This window comes from Zonotrichia albicollis, chromosome 31 (genome assembly GCF_047830755.1).
Source record: "Zonotrichia albicollis isolate bZonAlb1 chromosome 31, bZonAlb1.hap1, whole genome shotgun sequence".
Classification (NCBI taxonomy): Eukaryota; Metazoa; Chordata; class Aves; order Passeriformes; family Passerellidae; genus Zonotrichia; species Zonotrichia albicollis.
This window is the reverse complement of record NC_133849.1, coordinates 5,686,038-5,704,321: the sequence shown is the minus strand read 5'-3', so window position 1 is coordinate 5,704,321 and position 18,284 is coordinate 5,686,038. Positions and strand designations below refer to the sequence as shown.

Sequence of the window (18,284 nt, the reverse complement as noted above, 5' to 3'; positions counted from 1 at the left end):
TGCGGCCAGGCCTGCAGGTGCGGAGCTCCCGCAGGTGCCGGCCGCTGCAGCGGAGCTCCGCAGGTGCCGGCCGCTGCACGTGGAGCTCCCGCAGGTGCCGCCGCTGCCGGCGGAGCTCCCGCAGGTGCCGCTGCTGCAGGCGGAGCTCCCGCAGGTGCCGCTGCTCCACGCGGAGCTCCCGCAGGTGTCTCGGGCGCTGCTCCGCGGCCCTGAACCGGCAGCGCCTCCGGGGGACGCTCTGCGACGTCTCGGTGCGCGTGCAGGGCCGCGAGTTCCGTGCTCACCGCGCCGTGCTGGCCGCGGCCTCGCCGTTCTTCCGCGAGCAGCTGCTGCTGCGCGGCGCGGGCGCGGCCATCGAGCTGCCCCCGGCGCTGGAGCCCGCGGCCGTCGCGGCCCGTGCTGGGCTGCGCCTACACCGGGCGGCTCTCGCTGCCCCGCCGGGCCCTGCTGGCCACGCTGACCGCGGGCAGCGCGCTGCAGATGTGGCCCGTGGTGCGCAAGTGCGCCCAGCTGCTCGGGGAGCCTTCATCATCGTCATCATCGTCATCGGCATCTTCGCGAACGTGGGGAGGGGACATGGGGACGGGGGACATGGGGACGGGGGATGGGGATGAGGACATGGAGACGGGAGAGGACACGCAGGGATGGGGACACGGGACAGGGGAAGGGGACAGGGGATGGGGACATGGGGACAAGGACAGGGACAGGGGGAGGGGATATGGGACAGGGGACAGGGACAGGGACAGGGACAGGGACATGGGGGACAGGGGAAAGGGACAGGGGATGGGGACATGGGGACAAGGACAGGGACATGGCGAGGAGACACGGGACAGGGGTTGGGGTTATGGGGACAGGGGATGGGGACATGGAGACACAGGAGGAGGGGACACAGGGAAGGGGACACGGGAGGGGACACGGGGAGAGGACAGGGGACATGGGGACACCGGATGGGGACATGGCGACAGGAGAGGGGACACAGGGATGGGGACACGGGACAGGGGAAAGGGACAGGGGATGGGGACATGGCGACAAGGACAGAGGAGGGGACATGGAGACGGAGGAAGGGACACAGGGATGGGGACACAGGAGGGGCCATGGGGAGAGGACAGGGGGACATGGGGACACGGGAGAGGGACAGGGACAGGGGATGGGGACGTGGGGACAAGGGCAGGGACATGGGGAGGGGACACGGGACAGAGGAGGGGGACAGGAATAGGGGATGGGGACGTGGGGACGGGGACAGGGGATGGGGACATGGGGACAGGAGAGGGGGACACGGGGATGGGGACATGGGACAGGGACACGGGGACGGGACATGGGGAGAGGACAGGGGACACGGGGATGGCGGAGGGGGACATGGGGACACAGGGATGGGGACACGGGAGGGGACACAGGGAGAGGACAGGGGACATGGGGACACGGGAGGGGGGGGAGGGACAGGGGATGGGGACACGGGGACATGGAGAAGGGAGAGGGGACACAGGGATGGGGACATGGGAGGGGACACAGGGACAGGGGAAGGGACAGGGGATGGGGACATGGGGACAAGGACAGGGACACGGGAGGGGACATGGGGACAGGGGGTGGGGACATGGAGATGGGAGAGGGGACACAGGGATGGGGACACGGGAGGGGACACAGGGACAGGGGATGGGGACACGGTGACAGGGACATGGGGACACAGGAGGGAACACAGGGAGGGGGACACGGGAGGGGACACGAGACGGGGGAGGGGGACAGGGACAGAGGAGCGACGCGGGAAGGGGACACAGAGACAGGGCCATGGGGAGGGGACACTGGACAGGGGACACGGGGACCGGGGATGGGGACATGGGGACGGTGGAGGGGACACGGGGAGGGGGACACGGGACATGGGGACAGGGGATGGGGACAGGGACAGGGGAGAGGACACGGGGAGGGGGACACGGGAGAGGAGAGGGGACAGGGGGACAGGGGAGGGGACACGGGAGGGGACACGGAGGGGGACATGGGGGCAGGGCATGGGGACATGGACAGGGGACACGGGGACAGGGCAGAGGACACGGGGAGAGGGACAGGAGGAGGAGGAGGAGGAGGAGGAGGGAAGCGAGGAAGGGCCGGACCCCAGCCCCGAGGGGCCATTCCCGGATCCCAGCCCCGCTCTGCCCCAAAACCGCCGGGTTTTGCCCCAAAATCCCCGGGTCAAGCGGCGCTGGCTGCAGCAGGACCTGGTGCTCACCTGCGAGGAGGATGAGGAGGAGCCGCCCCGATGGAGGCGGGGAAAAATTCGGAATGGGATCCCGGGAAAATTCAGGAATGGGGTTTCGGAAATAGCTGGAAAATCTGGGAATGGGGTCCGGAAGTAACCGGAAAATCTGGGAATGGGGGGTCCCGGGAAAAATCGGGAATGGGGTTCGGAAATAGCCGGGGAAATTCGGGAAAAGGGTTGGGGAATAGCCAGGAAAATTGGGGAATGGGATCCCCGGAAAATTCGGGAATGGGATCCGGGAGGGGGTCGGGGCTCCTGGGCAGCGAGGAGATTCATGGAAATGAGGAAATTTTGCTCGGAAATGAGGGAATTTCACCCGGAACCGAGGGAATCGTGCACAGAACCGGCAGAACTTTGCGTGAAAACGAAGGAATTTTGCACAGAACCGGCAGAATTTTGCACGAAAACGAGGAAATTTTGACCGGAATTGTAATTTCGCACGAGAACGAGGGAATTTTAACTGGAATCAGCGGAATTCCGCACGCAAATTCGGGAATTTTGAGCAGAACCGGCAGAATTCGGGACGGAACCGGGGGAATTTTGACCAGAACCGGCGGAATTTTGCACGAAAACGAAGGAATTTTAAGCGGAATAAGAGGAATTTCGCACAGAACTTTGGGAATTTCGCAGGAAAATTTGGAAATTTTGACCAAACCCCGCCAGAATTCGTGAGGGAACTGAGGAATTTTGACGGGAACCGGCGGAATTTTGCACGAAAACGAAGAAACTTCAGCGGGAATCAGAGGAATTCCACACAAAATTTCACAAAGAACTTCGGGAATTCCGCAGGAAAACTCGGGAATTTTGATCAGAACCGGCAGAATTCGGGAGGGAACCGCGGGAATTTTGACCGGAACTGGTGAAATTCCGCTCGAAAATGAAGGAATTTTGACCGGAACCGGCGGAATTTTGCACGAAAACGAAGGAATTTTAACGGGAATCAGAGGAATTCCGCACAAAATCTCACACAGAACCGCGGGAATTTCGCAGGAAAAATCGGGAATTTTGACCAGAACCGGCAGAATTTCGCACAGAGCCACCGGAATTCAGGACAGAACCGCGGGAATTTTGACCAGAACAGGCAGAATTCGGGAGGGAACCGCGGGAATTTTGACGGGAACCGGCAGAATTTGGTACGAAAATGAGGGAATTTTGACCGGAACCGGCGAAATTCCGCGCGAAAACTCGGGAATTCTGACTGGAATCAAAGGAATTCCACACAAAATTTCGCACAGAGTTTCGGAGGGAACTGAGGGAATTTTGACGGGAACCGGCGAAATTCCGGAGGGAGCCGCGGGAATTTTGCACCGAGCGGGCGGAATTCCGCAGGAAAACGAAGGAATTCTAACCGGAATCAGAGGAATTTCGCACAGAACTTCGGGAATTCCGCAGGAAATTTCGGGAATTCTGACCAGAACCGGCAGAATCCGGGACGGAACCGAGGAAATTTTGGCGGGAACCGACGGAATTCCGCACGAAAATGAAGGAATTTTAACCGGAATCAGAGGAATTCCGCACAAAATTTCGCAGGAAAATTTGGGAATTTTGACCAGAACCGCCAGAATTCGTGAGGGAACCGCAGGGATTTTGCACAGAACCGGCAGAATTCTGGAGGGAACCGCGGGGATTTTGTGCAGAACGGGCAGAATTCGGGAGGGAACCGAGAGAATTTTGCACAGAACCGACAGAATTTTGGATGGAACCGCGGGGATTTTGGGCAGAGCCGGCGGAATTCCGGAGGAAAACGCGGGAATTTTGGGCGGAATGGGCAAAATTCGGGAGGGAACCGCGGGAATTCCGGACGGAACCGCGGGGATTTCGAGCAGAACCGCGAAAATTCGGGAGGGAACCGCGGGAATTTCGGGCAGAACGGGCAGAACTCCGCAGGAAAACGCGGGAATTCCGCCCAGAACCGCGCGGATCAGAGCGCCCCGCCCCGGCCACGCCCCCGGCCCCGCCCAGGCCGCACCTGCGCGCCAGGTGAGCGCGGGCAGGGCGGGCAAGGGCGGGCAGGTGTTCGTGTGCCACTGCGGGAAGGCGTTCTCGCACCGCTCCATGCGGCAGCGGCACGTGAACATGCACCTGGGGCTGCGGCCCTTCACCTGCGCGCTCTGCCGCAAGCGCTTCAAGATGAAACATCACCTGACGGAGCACATGAAAACACACACGGGGCTGCGGCCCTACACCTGCCACACCTGCGACAGGTCCTTCATGTGGAGGGACAGCTTCGTGAGACACCGGGGCACCTGTGCGGGGACACCTGAGTGACACCTGAGTGACACCTGGATACAGATAATGTCACACCTGAGTGACACCTGAGTGACACCTGGGTACAGGTACTGCCACACCTGCGACAGGTCCTTCATGTGGAGGGACAGCTTCGTGAGACACCGCGGCACCTGTGCGGGGACACCTGAGTGACACCTGAGTGACACCTGAGTGACACCTGGGTACAGGAACTGTCACACCTGGCACACCTGCGACAGGTCCTTCATGTGGAGGGACAGCTTCGTGAGACACCGCGGCACCTGTGCGGGGACACCTGAGTGACACCTGAGTGACACCTGAGTGACACACCTGGGACACCTGAGTGACACCTGTGACACCTGAGGGACACCTGAGTGACACACCTGGGACACCTGAGTGACACCTGGATACAGATACTGTCACACCTGCCACACCTGCGACAGGTCCTTCATGTGGAGGGACAGCTTCGTGAGACACCGCGGCACCTGCGCGGGGACACCTGAGTGACACCTGAGTGACACACCTGGGACATGTGAGTGACACCTGAGTGACACCTGAGTGACACACCTGTGACACCTGAGTGACACCTGAGTGACACATGAGTGACACACCTGTGACACCTGTGACACCTGAGTGACACCTGAGTGACACCTGAGCAACACCTGAGTGACACACCTGTGACACCTGTGACACCTGAGTGACACCTGAGTGACACACCTGTGATACCTGAGGGACACCTGGATACAGATACTGTCACACCTGCCACACCTGCCACAGATCCTTCATGTGGAGGGACAGCTTCATCCAGCACCGCGGCACCTGTGCGGGGACACCTGAGTGACACCTGAGTGACACCTGAGTGACACACCTGTGACACCTGAGGGACACCTGTGACACCTGAGGGACACCTGAGTGACACCTGAGTGACACCTGTGACATCTGCCACACCTGAGTGACACCTGGATACAGATACTGTTACACCTGCCACACCTGTGACACCTGAGTGACACACCTGTGACACCTGAGTGACACCTGGCACAGATACTGTCACACCTGCTACACCTGCCACAGGTCCTGCATGTGGAGGGACAGCTTCGTGAGGCACCGCGGCACCTGTGCGGGGACACCTGAGTGACACCTGAGTGACACACCTGGCACACCTGAGTGACACCTGAGTGACACACCTGTGACACCTGCCACACCTGGCACAGATGTGCGACAGGTGTGGAGGGACAGGTCCTTCATGTGGAGGGACATCTTCGTCCAGCACCGCGGCACCTGTGCGGGGACACCTGAGTGACACCTGAGCAACACCTGAGTGACACACCTGTGACACCTGAGTGACACCTGAGTGACACCTGTGACACCTGAGTGACACACCTGTGACACCTGCCACACCTGGCACAGATACTGTCACACCTGGCACACCTGCGACAGGTCCTTCATGTGGAGGGACAGCTTCGTCCGGCACCGGTGCGGGGCCACCTGAGTGACACACCTGTGACACCTGAGTGACACCTGTGACACCTGAGGGACACCTGAGTGACACCTGAGACCTGAGTGACACCTGGCACAGATACTGTCACACCTGCCACACCTGCGACAGGTCCTTCATGTGGAGGGACAGCTTCGTGAGACACCGCGGCACCTGTGCGGGGACACCTGAGTGACACCTGAGTGACACACCTGGGACACCTGAGTGACACCTGACATCTGAGTGACACCTGGATACAGATACTGTCACACCTGTCACACCTGCCACACCTTCAACAGGTCCTGCATGTGGAGGGACAGCTTCGTCAGGCACCACGGCACCTGTGCGGGGACACCTGAGTGACACCTGAGTGACACCTGAGTGACACCCAGCACACCTGAGTGACACCTGGGTGACACCTGTAACACCTGAGTGACACACCTGGGTACAGGTACTGTCACACCTGTAACACCCGAGTGACAACCGGCACACCTGAGTGACACCGGAGTGACACCTGAATACAGATAATGTCACACCTTTAACACACACCTGAGTGACACCTGGCACACCTGAGTGACACCTGAGTGACACCTGGGTACAGGTATTGCCACACCTGTCACACCTGGGCACACCTGAGTGACACCTGTGATGCCTGGCACACCTGAGTGACACCTGGGTACAGATACTGGCACACTTGTAACACCTGTGACACCTGAGTGACACCTGGGTGCAGGTACTGTTACACCTGTCACACCTGAGTGACACCTGTGACATCTGGCACACCTGGACAGGTGACATCTCACCTGGTGGAGTTGGTGATATCACACCTGGTGGGGTGACATCACACCTGGTGGAGTTGGTGACATCACACCTGGTGGGGTGGACAGGTGAGGGGGCGGGGACAGCTGGGTACAATGGTGACATCATGCCCAGGTGAGCCTGGAGGTCACACACCTGGATGACGTCACACCTGGCGGGGGTCACGTCATACCTGGGCAGGAGGGGGGGGGATGTGGGCAGGTGATGTCATGGCGAGGCGAGCTGGTGACGTCACACCTGGGTGGGGGTGACGTCATAACCAGGTGACAACGCACCTGAGTGGGGAGGTGATGTTACACCTGGGTGGGTGATGTCATAACCAGGTGACGTCACACCTGGATAACCAGGTCCCACCCATCCCATGTCACCTGGATCCTTTCCACACCTGGATCCCTCACACCTGAGTTCCAGCCCGCCCAGATGTTCGGCTTCCTGCACACCTGGATCACCAGTTCCCAGCACTCCTGGGCACCTTCACCCTTCCCAACACACCTGGATCCCTGCAGACCCACCTGGATATCCCCAAAAAGCACCGGGGACACCCAAAAACCACGTGGAGATGCCTCTGAGACACCTGGATCACCCCTGGGACACCTGAACACCGCTCGAGGACACCTGGATCCCCCCCAAAACCCACCTGGATCCCTCCAAAAAATACCTGGACCCACCTAACAAACACCTGGAGATGCCTCAGGAACACCTGGATCACCCCTGGGACACCTTGGCCCGCCCAAAACCCACCTGGATCCACCCAGGAACCCCTGGAACTGCCCCCAGGACACCTGAAACCCTCCCAGGAGCACCTGGATTCCTCCTGAGCACACCTGGAGCCCTCAGGAACACCTGGGACACCCAAAAAACACCTGGGAATGACTCCGGGACGCCTGAATCTCCCTCAAGGACACCTGGATCAGCTCAAAACCCACCTGGAATTTCCAAAATCCCACCTGGACACACCCAGGAACACCTCGATGCCCCCAAAATCCCACCTGGGACCACCCAAAATCCACCTGGACCCACCTAAAAACCACCTGGGACCCCCCAAATCCACCTGGGACCACCCAAAACCCACCTGGGACCGCCCAAACCCACCTGGGACCGCCCAAACCCATCTGGGACCCCCCAAATCTGCCTGGGACCACCCAAAATCCCACCTGGCCCCTCCCCCATGACAGGTGGGGCCATGGGTCACGCTCCCCGAGTTTCTACTTTTGGGTCGATTTGTGCCGATTTTTTGGTTTCCGTTGATAAAAATACAACTGGGGGCGTGGCCAAAGCTCATTTGGGGGCGGGGCTTTTGGGGGGGCGGGGCCAGAACGCAGAACTAGAACTTGGGAGGGGCGGGATCTGAAGGGTGGGGCACTCTGTGGGCGTGTCCAGCAGCAAGGGGCGGGGCTAGAAATGCAGGGCGGGGCTTAAAGGGCGTGGATAACACCTGGGGGTTCATCTGCCCCCTCCGGACCCCCAAATTCTCACCTGAGACCCCCAAAATCTCCTCAGGGCCCCCCAAACCTCACCTGGAACCCCCCAAAATCTCACCTGGGACACCTGGGAAACCCCAAATCTTTGGGAATTCTCACCTGGTACCTCCAAAACCTCACCTGGGAAACCCCAACATCTCCTCGGAACCTCCCAAAATCTCGCCTGGGATCCCCCCCACACCTCACCTGGGACCCCCAAAACCTCACCTGGGACACCCCAAATCTTTGAAAATTCTCACCTGAGACCCTCAGAATCTCTTCAGGACCCCCCAAATTCTCACCTGGGACCCCAAACCTCACCTGGGTCACCTGGGAAACCCCAAATCTTTGGGAATTTTCACCTGAGACCCCCCATACCTCACCTGGGACACCCCAAATCTTTTGGGAATTCTCACCTGAGACCCCAAAATCTCCTCAGGACCCCCCAAATTCTCACCTGGAACCCCCAAAACCTCACCTGGGACACCCCAAAACATTGAGAATTCTCACCTGAGACCTCCAAAATCCCCTCAGGACCCCCCAAACCTCACCTGAAACCCCCCAAAACCTCACCTGGGACACCCCAAATTTTTTGGGAATTCTCACCTGAGACCCCAAAATCCCCTCAGGGCCCCCCAAACCTCACCTGGAACCCCCAAAACCTCACCTGGGACACCTGGGAACCCCCAGATCTCTGGGAATTCTCACCTGAGGCTCCCAAAATCTCCTCAGGACCTCCCAAAAGCGGCAAAAGGAGCGGGCGTGGGGCGGGGGCTGTGACGTCACCTCTTCCGAATTCCTCTCTCCGTCCGCGCCGCCTTCCCGCGCGTCCCGAACCGCGAGCGGGGCGAGTTCGCGTCCCGGAGTGTCCCCAAAGCTTCCCCAAAGTGTCCCCAAAGCGTCTCGGAGTGTCCCGGAGTGTCCCCAGCGGCCATGGAGCCCCGCGAGGTGCGACAATCCTGGGGCAGGAGGGGACGGAGCGGACACGGGGGGTGGCAGTGGGGACACGGGGGGTGGCAGTGGGGACAGGGAGGGGACAGAGGGGACACGGGGGGTGGCAGTGGGGGCAGGGGGGTGACAGAGGGGGCACGGGAGGGGTGATAAAAGGCAGTGGGGGTCGGAGGGGACACGGGGGTGGCGGGAGGGACAGGGGGTCGCAAAGGGGACAGGAGGGCATAGGAGAAAAGGGGAGGTGACAGAGAGGCGGCAGGGGGCAGCAGAGGGGTCGAGGGGGTGACAAAGGGACAGAGGGGACAGCAGAGCCCTCCGGAGAGGGGACAAAGGGGACCTTGGGAGGGGACAGAGGCCAGCCCAGGAGGCCGTAAGTGCCACCATGTCCCTGACACCTCCCCTGTCCCCTCCCCAGCTGCTGGAGCGCCAGGTCGCCGTGGTGGCCACCCTGGGCAAGCTGGTGGCCATTGCGACTACGCCGTACAGGGGCATGCTGCTGGGTGGGACCCCAAGGTCCCTGCACGAGGCCCTGGGGACCTTCATCCGTCTTCTCAGTGGGACCCTGGGCTGCTGCAGTGCCACCTCCTGGCTCGACAGGAGTGCCCTCTCCTGGCGCCGTGGCAATGTCACCCCTCTGGGCCACCTCGATGTCAATTCCCTGGAACAATTCGCTTTCCTGCTGGGCCTCTACGGTGCCACCCGTGGGCGCCACTGCCATGTCACCACCCTGGGCCAGGTCCTGGCCAACCCGGCGGCCACCTGGGCCGATGTGAGAGCTGCGGCCAGCGCCTGGCGGGAGTCGGTGGAAATGCTCACAGAGAGCTGGTCCCGGCTGGTCGAGGAGGCCGCCAGGCTGTGCAACGAGTGGGAGGTGACGGCCACCGAGAGGGGACGGCGGGCAGAGACACCCCTGGGGCTGCTGGAGCGCCTGGTGGCCGAGTGTGACAGAGCCACCGCGTTCCCCCTGGAGCTGCAGCGCCGGCTCGGGGACATCGAGTTGGCCCTGGAGGAGACAAGGGAGCCGTGTCCCGATTTCCGCGTGGCCTTGGTGGCCGCCGTGGCCGAGGCCGAGTGGCTGCAGGATGCCAGCACCCACCTGGCCTCGTGTCACCTGGAGGCGATACTTGGGCAAATCCGCGGCATCCTGAACAGTTTCGTTTGCGGCCCTGAGGGCCCTGCTGCCCGCATGGTGGCCGAGCGGTGCCAGAAAGCCATCGAGGACATCCCGAGGCTGCTGCAGGAACTGTGATGTCACCGCTGCGATGTCATCGGTGATGTCACTGCGGACATCAGAGGTGTCACTCGTCCTCTCCACCCCCTCCCCGTGTGGGATTTGAAACAAGTTTGGGGAATTTTCTGGGAATTTTTATTGAAATTGCTCCAAATCCTGATGGGAATTCCTGGGGTCACATCACTGGGGACACTCTTGGGACACTCAGGGACACTCAGGGCCACTCCGTGGCGGTTTGGGAGATGAATGAAGCAGCTTTCCACCACGGGTGCAGCCGACCGTTTCTCAAGCCTCCTCAGAAACCTTCAGGTCCCTTTCCCTCCACGGGCAGTTTCACCTCCAATGCCCAATTTCCCTGTGCTGGTGACAGATTGGGCCTCAGGTGTTCAATTGCCCTTTTCCCTTTTGGGGCCTCTGCCCCAGGGAGCTCTGTCCCATTCTCCTCCCCCTGGTCCCGTTGGCCTTGCCCTGACAGGGTCCCACTTCCCTTGGGGGGCGGCTCCTTGCATGATGGTTCCCTGAGGAGGAGAAGGGAGTCGACCACATCCTGATTGATCAGCATCGAACTCCGATTTATTGATCCAGCTTACACACTTTTACAGTAGTGTTAATCAAGCTCATACATATTGCAAAACCCGAGCTCATCATTGGCTACAGATTACACACCAACCCCTCCTTTTGTTGTCAATACCTGTGCTTTCTTGTTGAGGCTAAAACTTCTTTTCCTCATCCGGTTGTCGACTTGTTATTGACTGTTCTCAAGGCCTCCATGTTTTCCATCATGTTTTTGCTCATCACTTACTCAAAGACATGGTGTTATTGTTGTTGAGGAAAAGCCTGAGACCTTGCTGCTTACAGCTGCCTTTTGCTTTTTAACCCGCTGTGTGTTTTCATGGCCCCTCTATAAGCCATGTCTGAACAAAATTCTGCAACAGTTCCCCTCAGCAACAGTGGCTCCGTTATCTTTGCTTTCCCCTCGGCTTTCTCATCATCCCTCCCTCTGTACATCGACCTTCTGGGCTTCCCTTAACAGGTCATTCAATCCCTTATCCTGCCATTCCCCCAGTCCTTCCAGCTTTTCCTTACATCCAACCAAAGGTTATCTTCAATAAACCTTGCCCAGCTATTCTATCAGTCCGTACCTGAGCATTGTCTCGCATTTCTTTTTAACCTCTCCAGCCATTCAGTTGGAGTCTCGTCCTTCTTTTGTTGTTCAGCAGATGCCCCATGGTCGTTCTGAGCTGGTGGAGCAGCCTCCCTAATTCCCCTGATAATTAATGCTCTGTAATCTTCCATGTTTTACCTTTCCCCGGGGTTATGGTGGTCCCGGTTAGGGCATTGCAGGGGCATTTTCTGCTCCCCATGGGGTCCGTGGTGTGCAGGTTCCCTCTCCCAAATCCACATCCCCACTGGTCAGATCATTTGTCTTTCCTCGGGTGTAAACAAAAGGTTAATTCTGGATTCCACTTTGTCCCAGTTATAAACATTGGGTCCCCAAATTGGTTTATTTGTTCTGCGGATCCAATCAGATCTTCACGTAGAACTTTTAATTCCTCTTTAAAATGCTCTCACTTGGGCGGAATTAAGTGGGTCAGTGCCCCACCCAATGGCACTTCCCAGAGGGGGTTTAGTGCCCCTGCTTGGTTCTCATTTTTCCGTTCCTCTCACTGGACTGCTCTGCCCCTGTTATCCTGGCTGGGTCCACCAGGGGATGCATCAAGTGCTGGCAGATATGGAGAGGACAGATGCTCTAAGGTTTCCCAGTTTTTGGTTTGTTTTAATTTAAACATGTTCTCCTTGTTCTCCTTCCCCAGAGAGCCCTTGCCGTTCCAGCTGGCAGCAGAATCACATTTTCCCTGGCCGGCTGATTCTTCAGCGCTCACATGACTGTTCAAAGTTTGGCACATCCACCCCTCAGAGGAGCTCTGTTCTGGCCAGTATAAGTGATCAGATCTTACGAGTCTATTTCATCATATAGTAATCCATAATTTTGATTTTATTTTTATTCTTTGTGTCAGGTTATGTTCACACTGTGCAAATTTCATCCCTAGGAGGCTGTTTGGAGGAGTATCCATTCATGTTTCTCTGCTCCCCTTTCCCCTGGGGGTTTCTCCTTTTTTGCTTTGTGTCCCATTTTCTCAGCTTATCCCTGCACTGTCCCCACGCCTTTTTTTTTTTCCTTCTTTCTTAATTTTCAAGCACATCTGCCTTCCACATGTATTTTCCCAGTCCTTCTCAGGAACTGTTCAGGCTCGTGGAAATAAATGCAGTTTTCCCACACACTATTTCCTACAGAAATTTTTAAAAATTTAAAAATTTTAAAAAATTTTAAACATTTTTAAAAATTTAAAAAATGCCCAATTCCTGTTTTTCAATTCTGCTCTTTCCCACTCCCGGCCCCAGGCACTCTTTTGTGTGCAATGCCACCTCTGATGACAGATTTTACACTCACACCATACCCAAGGATCACATCCCGGTCCACAACCGAAACACAAAATTACATTCATGCAGACAACACAAAATCTTTATTAAATTTTTATTCGTATGCAAAACAAACACTTTGCTTTTTCTGGCTGTCTCGGTCACCCCAAAAGCGGAATTGTGACTCGAGGCTCCTTGTTTGTTTTGTACTGCAGTACATCTCATTCACTCAGCAGCTACACTCATCAATCAGAGAAGACACAGGGCATAATCATGCACTTCCCACTCTCCTCATTTCCCATTCACACTTTCACACAACACTGGGGTGTAGCAATGGGGAATAAAGAGACACAGATGCCCTTGTGCGTCTGAAGGAGATCACTTTATTGTAGAAATCACCCTCCTTTTATACCTTTACTCTGAACCTGACAGAACCAGAACTCAACAGAAGAAGGGCGCCCATTGGCTGGCTCAGCTGCAGTCTCCTGTCATCCAATCAGCTTCCCTTTCATGCATTTTTCCATGCATTCTCCTCATAACTGCCTCTCACCCCACAACCAACCTCCAACCGTCCAGCCTGCAGCTGTGCCTTCCCCACAGGGCCTTCTGTGGGCATCACCCTTAACAACTTTAGGAAATATCACCCCATATTGCCCATCTTCCTCTTCCTTTTTTAGGCAATGAAAACATACTAAGAAAAACCTAAACAACTCCTAAAACATTAATAACAGTGACAACAATAATAACAATGGGATATGTAATGTACTTGATTCATGCTGTATAAACAGATATGTGTAGGTGTAAAATATTGTAGAAATAATGTTTTACCCTCCCAGCCTGGAACAAAGCTCTATTTGAATTGTAACTAATTCCTGGCAATGTCAAGGTGGCATCAGACCTGTTTAATGTCTGAATGGAGCCTTCTTGGACCATCAGAGATGATTTCCTTGTCTCCTGCACCTGGGAGGTGACATCAGGATCCTCCCTGGCCTGTGATTAATTGCTGTGTCCCAGGAATCTCACAAGACTCAGACTCGCCCTGATCACATCTGGGCACTCAGGGACCGATACCAACTTATTCAAACTTCTCCGGGGTGCTCAGACTTCTGTCTGCCCGTCTTTGTCTATTTCAATATATGTACAGAAATGGATTTGCATTCAAAGAAGTGAATGGAAAGATGAGGTCATCTGTGCCTCAGGCAAAATAAACTGTATATAAACTGGACGCTGGAGATACCTGGGGTGAACCTTTGAGGGGATGCCGTCACTCTGTCAGATGAACCTCTGGTCTCACCCAGCGCCCGTTCCCAGGACTGACCGAACCTCTGGTCTCACCCAGCGGCCGTACCAGGGACTGACCGAACCTCTGGTCTCACCCAGCGCCCATACTCGGGACTGACCGAACCTCTGGTCTCACCCAGCACCCATACTCGGGACTGACCGAACCTCTGGTCTCACCCAGCGCCCGTTCCCGGGACTGACCGAACCTCTGGTCTCACCCAGCGCCCGTTCCCGGGACTGACCGAACCTCTGGTCTCACCCAGCGGCCGTACCAGGGACTGACCGAACCTCTGGTCTCACCCAGCGCCCGTTCCCGGGACTGACCAAACCTCTGGTCTCACCCAGCGGCCATACCCGGGACTGACCGAACCTCTGGTCTCACCCAGCACCCGTTCCCAGGACTGACCGAACCTCTGGTCTCACCCAGCGCCCGTACCCGGGACTGACCGAACCTCTGGTCTCACCCAGCGCCCGTACCCATGACTGACACTGTCTTGGCTGTGGTGGTTGCTCGAAATTCTAATTTTTTTTGTAATTGACCCAATAAATCGTTGTTAAATTTTTCATAAATTTGGCTACCGATTTGGTCATTTGTACCAACAATAACAAGTTTTCAAAAAGTGTAACGTACGCCTATCACATAGTAACTACATACACATGGGATCAGGACAGTGGCACACCGTGATGGAACCCACTCGGCATGGAGACACTGTGGAGACACAGGCCCAGCCCCTTCCCCGTGTCAGCAAGTCCAGGGCTCCTTTCCATTGTCCAGTCAGTAAGTCCTCACCAGAACTGGAGGTCTTAGACGAGCCTTTGTGCTGAAGGAATGCTGTCTGTCACATGCAGTCTGTCCTGCTCTGTCGTGAGGGCACCCCAACTCCCCCTCTTTTTGTTTTTCAAGCATTATTGGAATATGAATCCCAATATTTCCAGGCAGATTGTGCCTGGGCCCGTCTGACCCCTGCTGCTGGGCCAAAGGCGGCAGCTGTGGTGTTTCACCCCAGAGACACCTTTGGCTGGCTGGAGGCTGCAGCTGGGCACGGAAACAAAGCCAGGCTTCTAGAAACTCAGTTTACCTCAGGTGGGAAGGCTTCAGGCGAGGGTGGAGAGGAAAAGAGAGCGGATTCTGCCGGAGGGTTAATATCCAGAGTTTATTGCATGGTCACAGAGGTGTGAATGTCAGGTAACAGCTCCAACAGAATGGCAAGCACATGGCCTGAGTGACTTTTTAAGCTCAGGGACAGGGAGAGGGGACAGGTGAGCACCAACCAGGTGGGAGGGGCGGGGTCCCAGGGGACAAGGGACACCCAGACAGGCCAATGACCCCCAGGCCTGAAGGGCACCCTTGGAACGCGACCAACCACACGAGGCCGTGCTGGAATGTTGAGCCTGATGGACAGAACTCCCTCAGCAAGGGGGCGAGGGGGAAGGGAGAGGGGCATTGCCACACCTGGGGAAGGGACTGGGAAGTTTAAAACAGGAAATTGCAGCACTCTGCAACAAAGCATGGTTTTAGGGTCCCATGGGCACACTTGACAACAGATAACCCTGTGAGAGAGCGGGGAATGCCAGTACTGTGAGGCACACCCCATGGCTGCAAGAAGTTACAAACTCTCTCTGAGGTGTGGGCAGGTCCATGGTCCATTTTGATGGTGTCAGGAAGGCCCAGAGCGGCAAAACAGGTGAGCATCACAGGCCTTCTCTCTGGTGTGAGCAGCTGCCTTTAGAAAATGAGAATAGGTGTCAATGGAAACGTGAACATATTTTAAGCAACCAAACTCTGGGATAGGGGTGACATCAATTTGCAATGGAGTTAGGAGTTAAACCTCAGGGCTCAGTGCCTTCTGCTAAAGGAGCAGGATCAGCCTCATGACAGGAGGGACAAGACAACAGCATATCATGGGCTTGTGAGGAAGTTATTTGAAATTGCTTGTGAAGAGAATAAGCATGCTGGTGTAAAAAAGTTGTGACATAGCTTGGCCTGTGCAAAAGTATTTTGTAGGAGTGTGCCCCCTATTGACAGAGTGACCAAATTATCCTGTATCTCCTTAAAAAGGAAAAAACCCAGAAATTTCTCTCCTCAATTTGGTAAAAAGACACCTCACAGGACCTTTGGGACTTCATCTCAAACCTAAGGCTACACAATGGGACAGAAGCCAAAAAGTACTGCCTAAGTAATTCACTAGAAAAAAAAGAGAAGAAAAGAAATCATTGTTTTTGTGGGGTGTTTTTAGCAGGAGCAAGAACTTTGTGCCCCTGGCTCAGGTTTTCTCTTCAAAGTGCTTTGTTATTTGCCTTTTATTGAAACTTTCCTGTTTCCAACACTACCTCAGAAATCATCCTGCTAATTTTATGCCATTTGAAGTAGCTGGGCTATCTCAGGTGTGATAAGTCCTCTAAGAGCTCATGAGACCTGGCTTGAGAGAAAACTTATCAGTATTTGGTACCACACCTGTCATGACAATGACATCTGCATAGTTATTACCTTCTGCAATAGGGCCAGGTGAACCTGTGTGGGAGCGAACATGCAACACATGAAAATCATGGAGCTGGCTGTTAATTAAAGTCTACAATGTTCTTAACTCTGTAAACAAAAGATAGTTATTAACATGCTTTAAATAGGAAAATTGTCAATGGAATGCAACATTGGCAGCACACGAGGAATCAGTTACGGTGTTAAGTGGTTCCTGTGAAAATCACTGAAAGGCACACCGGATAGCAGCCAATTCTAAAATGTGCACCGAGGCATCCTTTAACATTAACACCCTTTTATGCCACTGGAAAGAGTCACCTCCATGCCAAACCCCTGCACCTTTGATGGTTTTGCTGGGTGCATCTGTAAAAACACCTGGTCTGTTGACAGGGGTCATGCTGCAGTGATGCTTTGAGTGCAGGGGGAGGTTACCCATCTCTGTCCATAAACGATGTGAGGGATAATGGATAGAAAATTGTCCAGAAAATCCTGCAAGCACAATTTGGAAGTTGGTTGCTGTCAGAGTCTTCTTTACTTGCAAGTACATTGATGGCATGGTGATCTTGGCCACTGAGAGTTTGCAATCCATGTCTACCTTTCTTAACTAAATAAGAGAACATATCATCAACAGTTCACACAGGTTTTGTTGCTATGTGAGGTAAAAATAACCATTCTAACACACGCAAAGGGTCTTTATCATTAGCAAACAATCAAAACAGGACAGAAAAATGTTGAAAATTGCTAGCAATTATGGCAAGGTACACAGATTTATCAGGATCCCCTCTCCAGTTCTGTTGGTTTTCTATTGCTTGAGCACAGTGTGCAAGGGCATATTGGAATATGAATCCCAATATTACCAGTTAGATTGTGCCTGGGCCAGTCTGACCCTCGCTGCTGAGCCAAAGGCGGCTTCTGTGGTGCTTCACCCCAGAGACACCTTTAGCTTGCTGATGGTTGCAGCCGGGCACTAAATAAATCCAGGCTTGTTAGGAACTCTGTTACCTCAGGAAGAAGACTTCAGGCGAAGGTGAGGAGTAAAAAGGAGAGCATTCTGCCGGAGGGTTATATGCAGTGGTTTATTCCATGGTTACAGAGGTCTGAATCTCAGTGGGACCTCCAACAGAATCCCGAGCACATGGCTGGACTCACCTTTTAAGCTCAGAGGGTGGGGAGGGGAGGGGACAGGTGAGCCACCAACCAGGTGGGGGGAGCAGGGTCTCAGGAGAGAATGACAGCTACACAGACCAATGGCCCCCAGGCCGAGGGGCATCCTTTGAATCTGACCAATCACACGACGCCTTTGCTGGAATGTTAAGCCTGATTGACAGGACTCACTCAGCAAGGGGCGAGGGGGAAGGGGAAGAAGGGTTTTGGCACACCTGGGAAGGGACCCGGGACCCGGAAGTCTAAAACAGGACATTACAACACACTACAACGAGGGCACTTCTGGCTTCTGGGGTAAGCTGTCAAAGCAAATGCAGGTGGGGATTTCCTCTAAGCCAAACAAAGAATGTGAAAGTTCTGTGGATGTACCCAAACCAGGATTTTTTGGGTAAATCAGCAGCCAATTCAAAGAACCCAGCAGTTTCTGTAATTCATTTAAAGTGAGGGTGACCTTAACACAAAGCCTCAAAGGCTGAGGGCTGATAGTCTGTTGAGTAGCTCTCTACTCCAGG

At 55.5% G+C, this 18,284-nt stretch overlaps 1 protein-coding gene and 1 pseudogene across 1 annotated transcript; both read left to right on the top strand.

Annotated features, from left to right (window-relative positions):
• Positions 1-34: 34 nt before the first annotated feature.
• On the top strand, positions 35-2,345 carry LOC141725784 (uncharacterized; annotated as a pseudogene).
• A 5,818-nt stretch (positions 2,346-8,163) lies between these two features.
• LOC141725806 (uncharacterized) lies at positions 8,164-14,606 on the top strand. The gene is made up of 2 exons (XM_074529835.1): positions 8,164-9,196; positions 9,615-14,606. Exons 1-2 carry the CDS (start codon positions 9,182-9,184, stop codon positions 10,446-10,448), a joined length of 849 nt encoding a protein of 282 aa, XP_074385936.1. The 5' UTR covers positions 8,164-9,181; the 3' UTR covers positions 10,449-14,606.
• Positions 14,607-18,284: the final 3,678 nt, after the last annotated feature.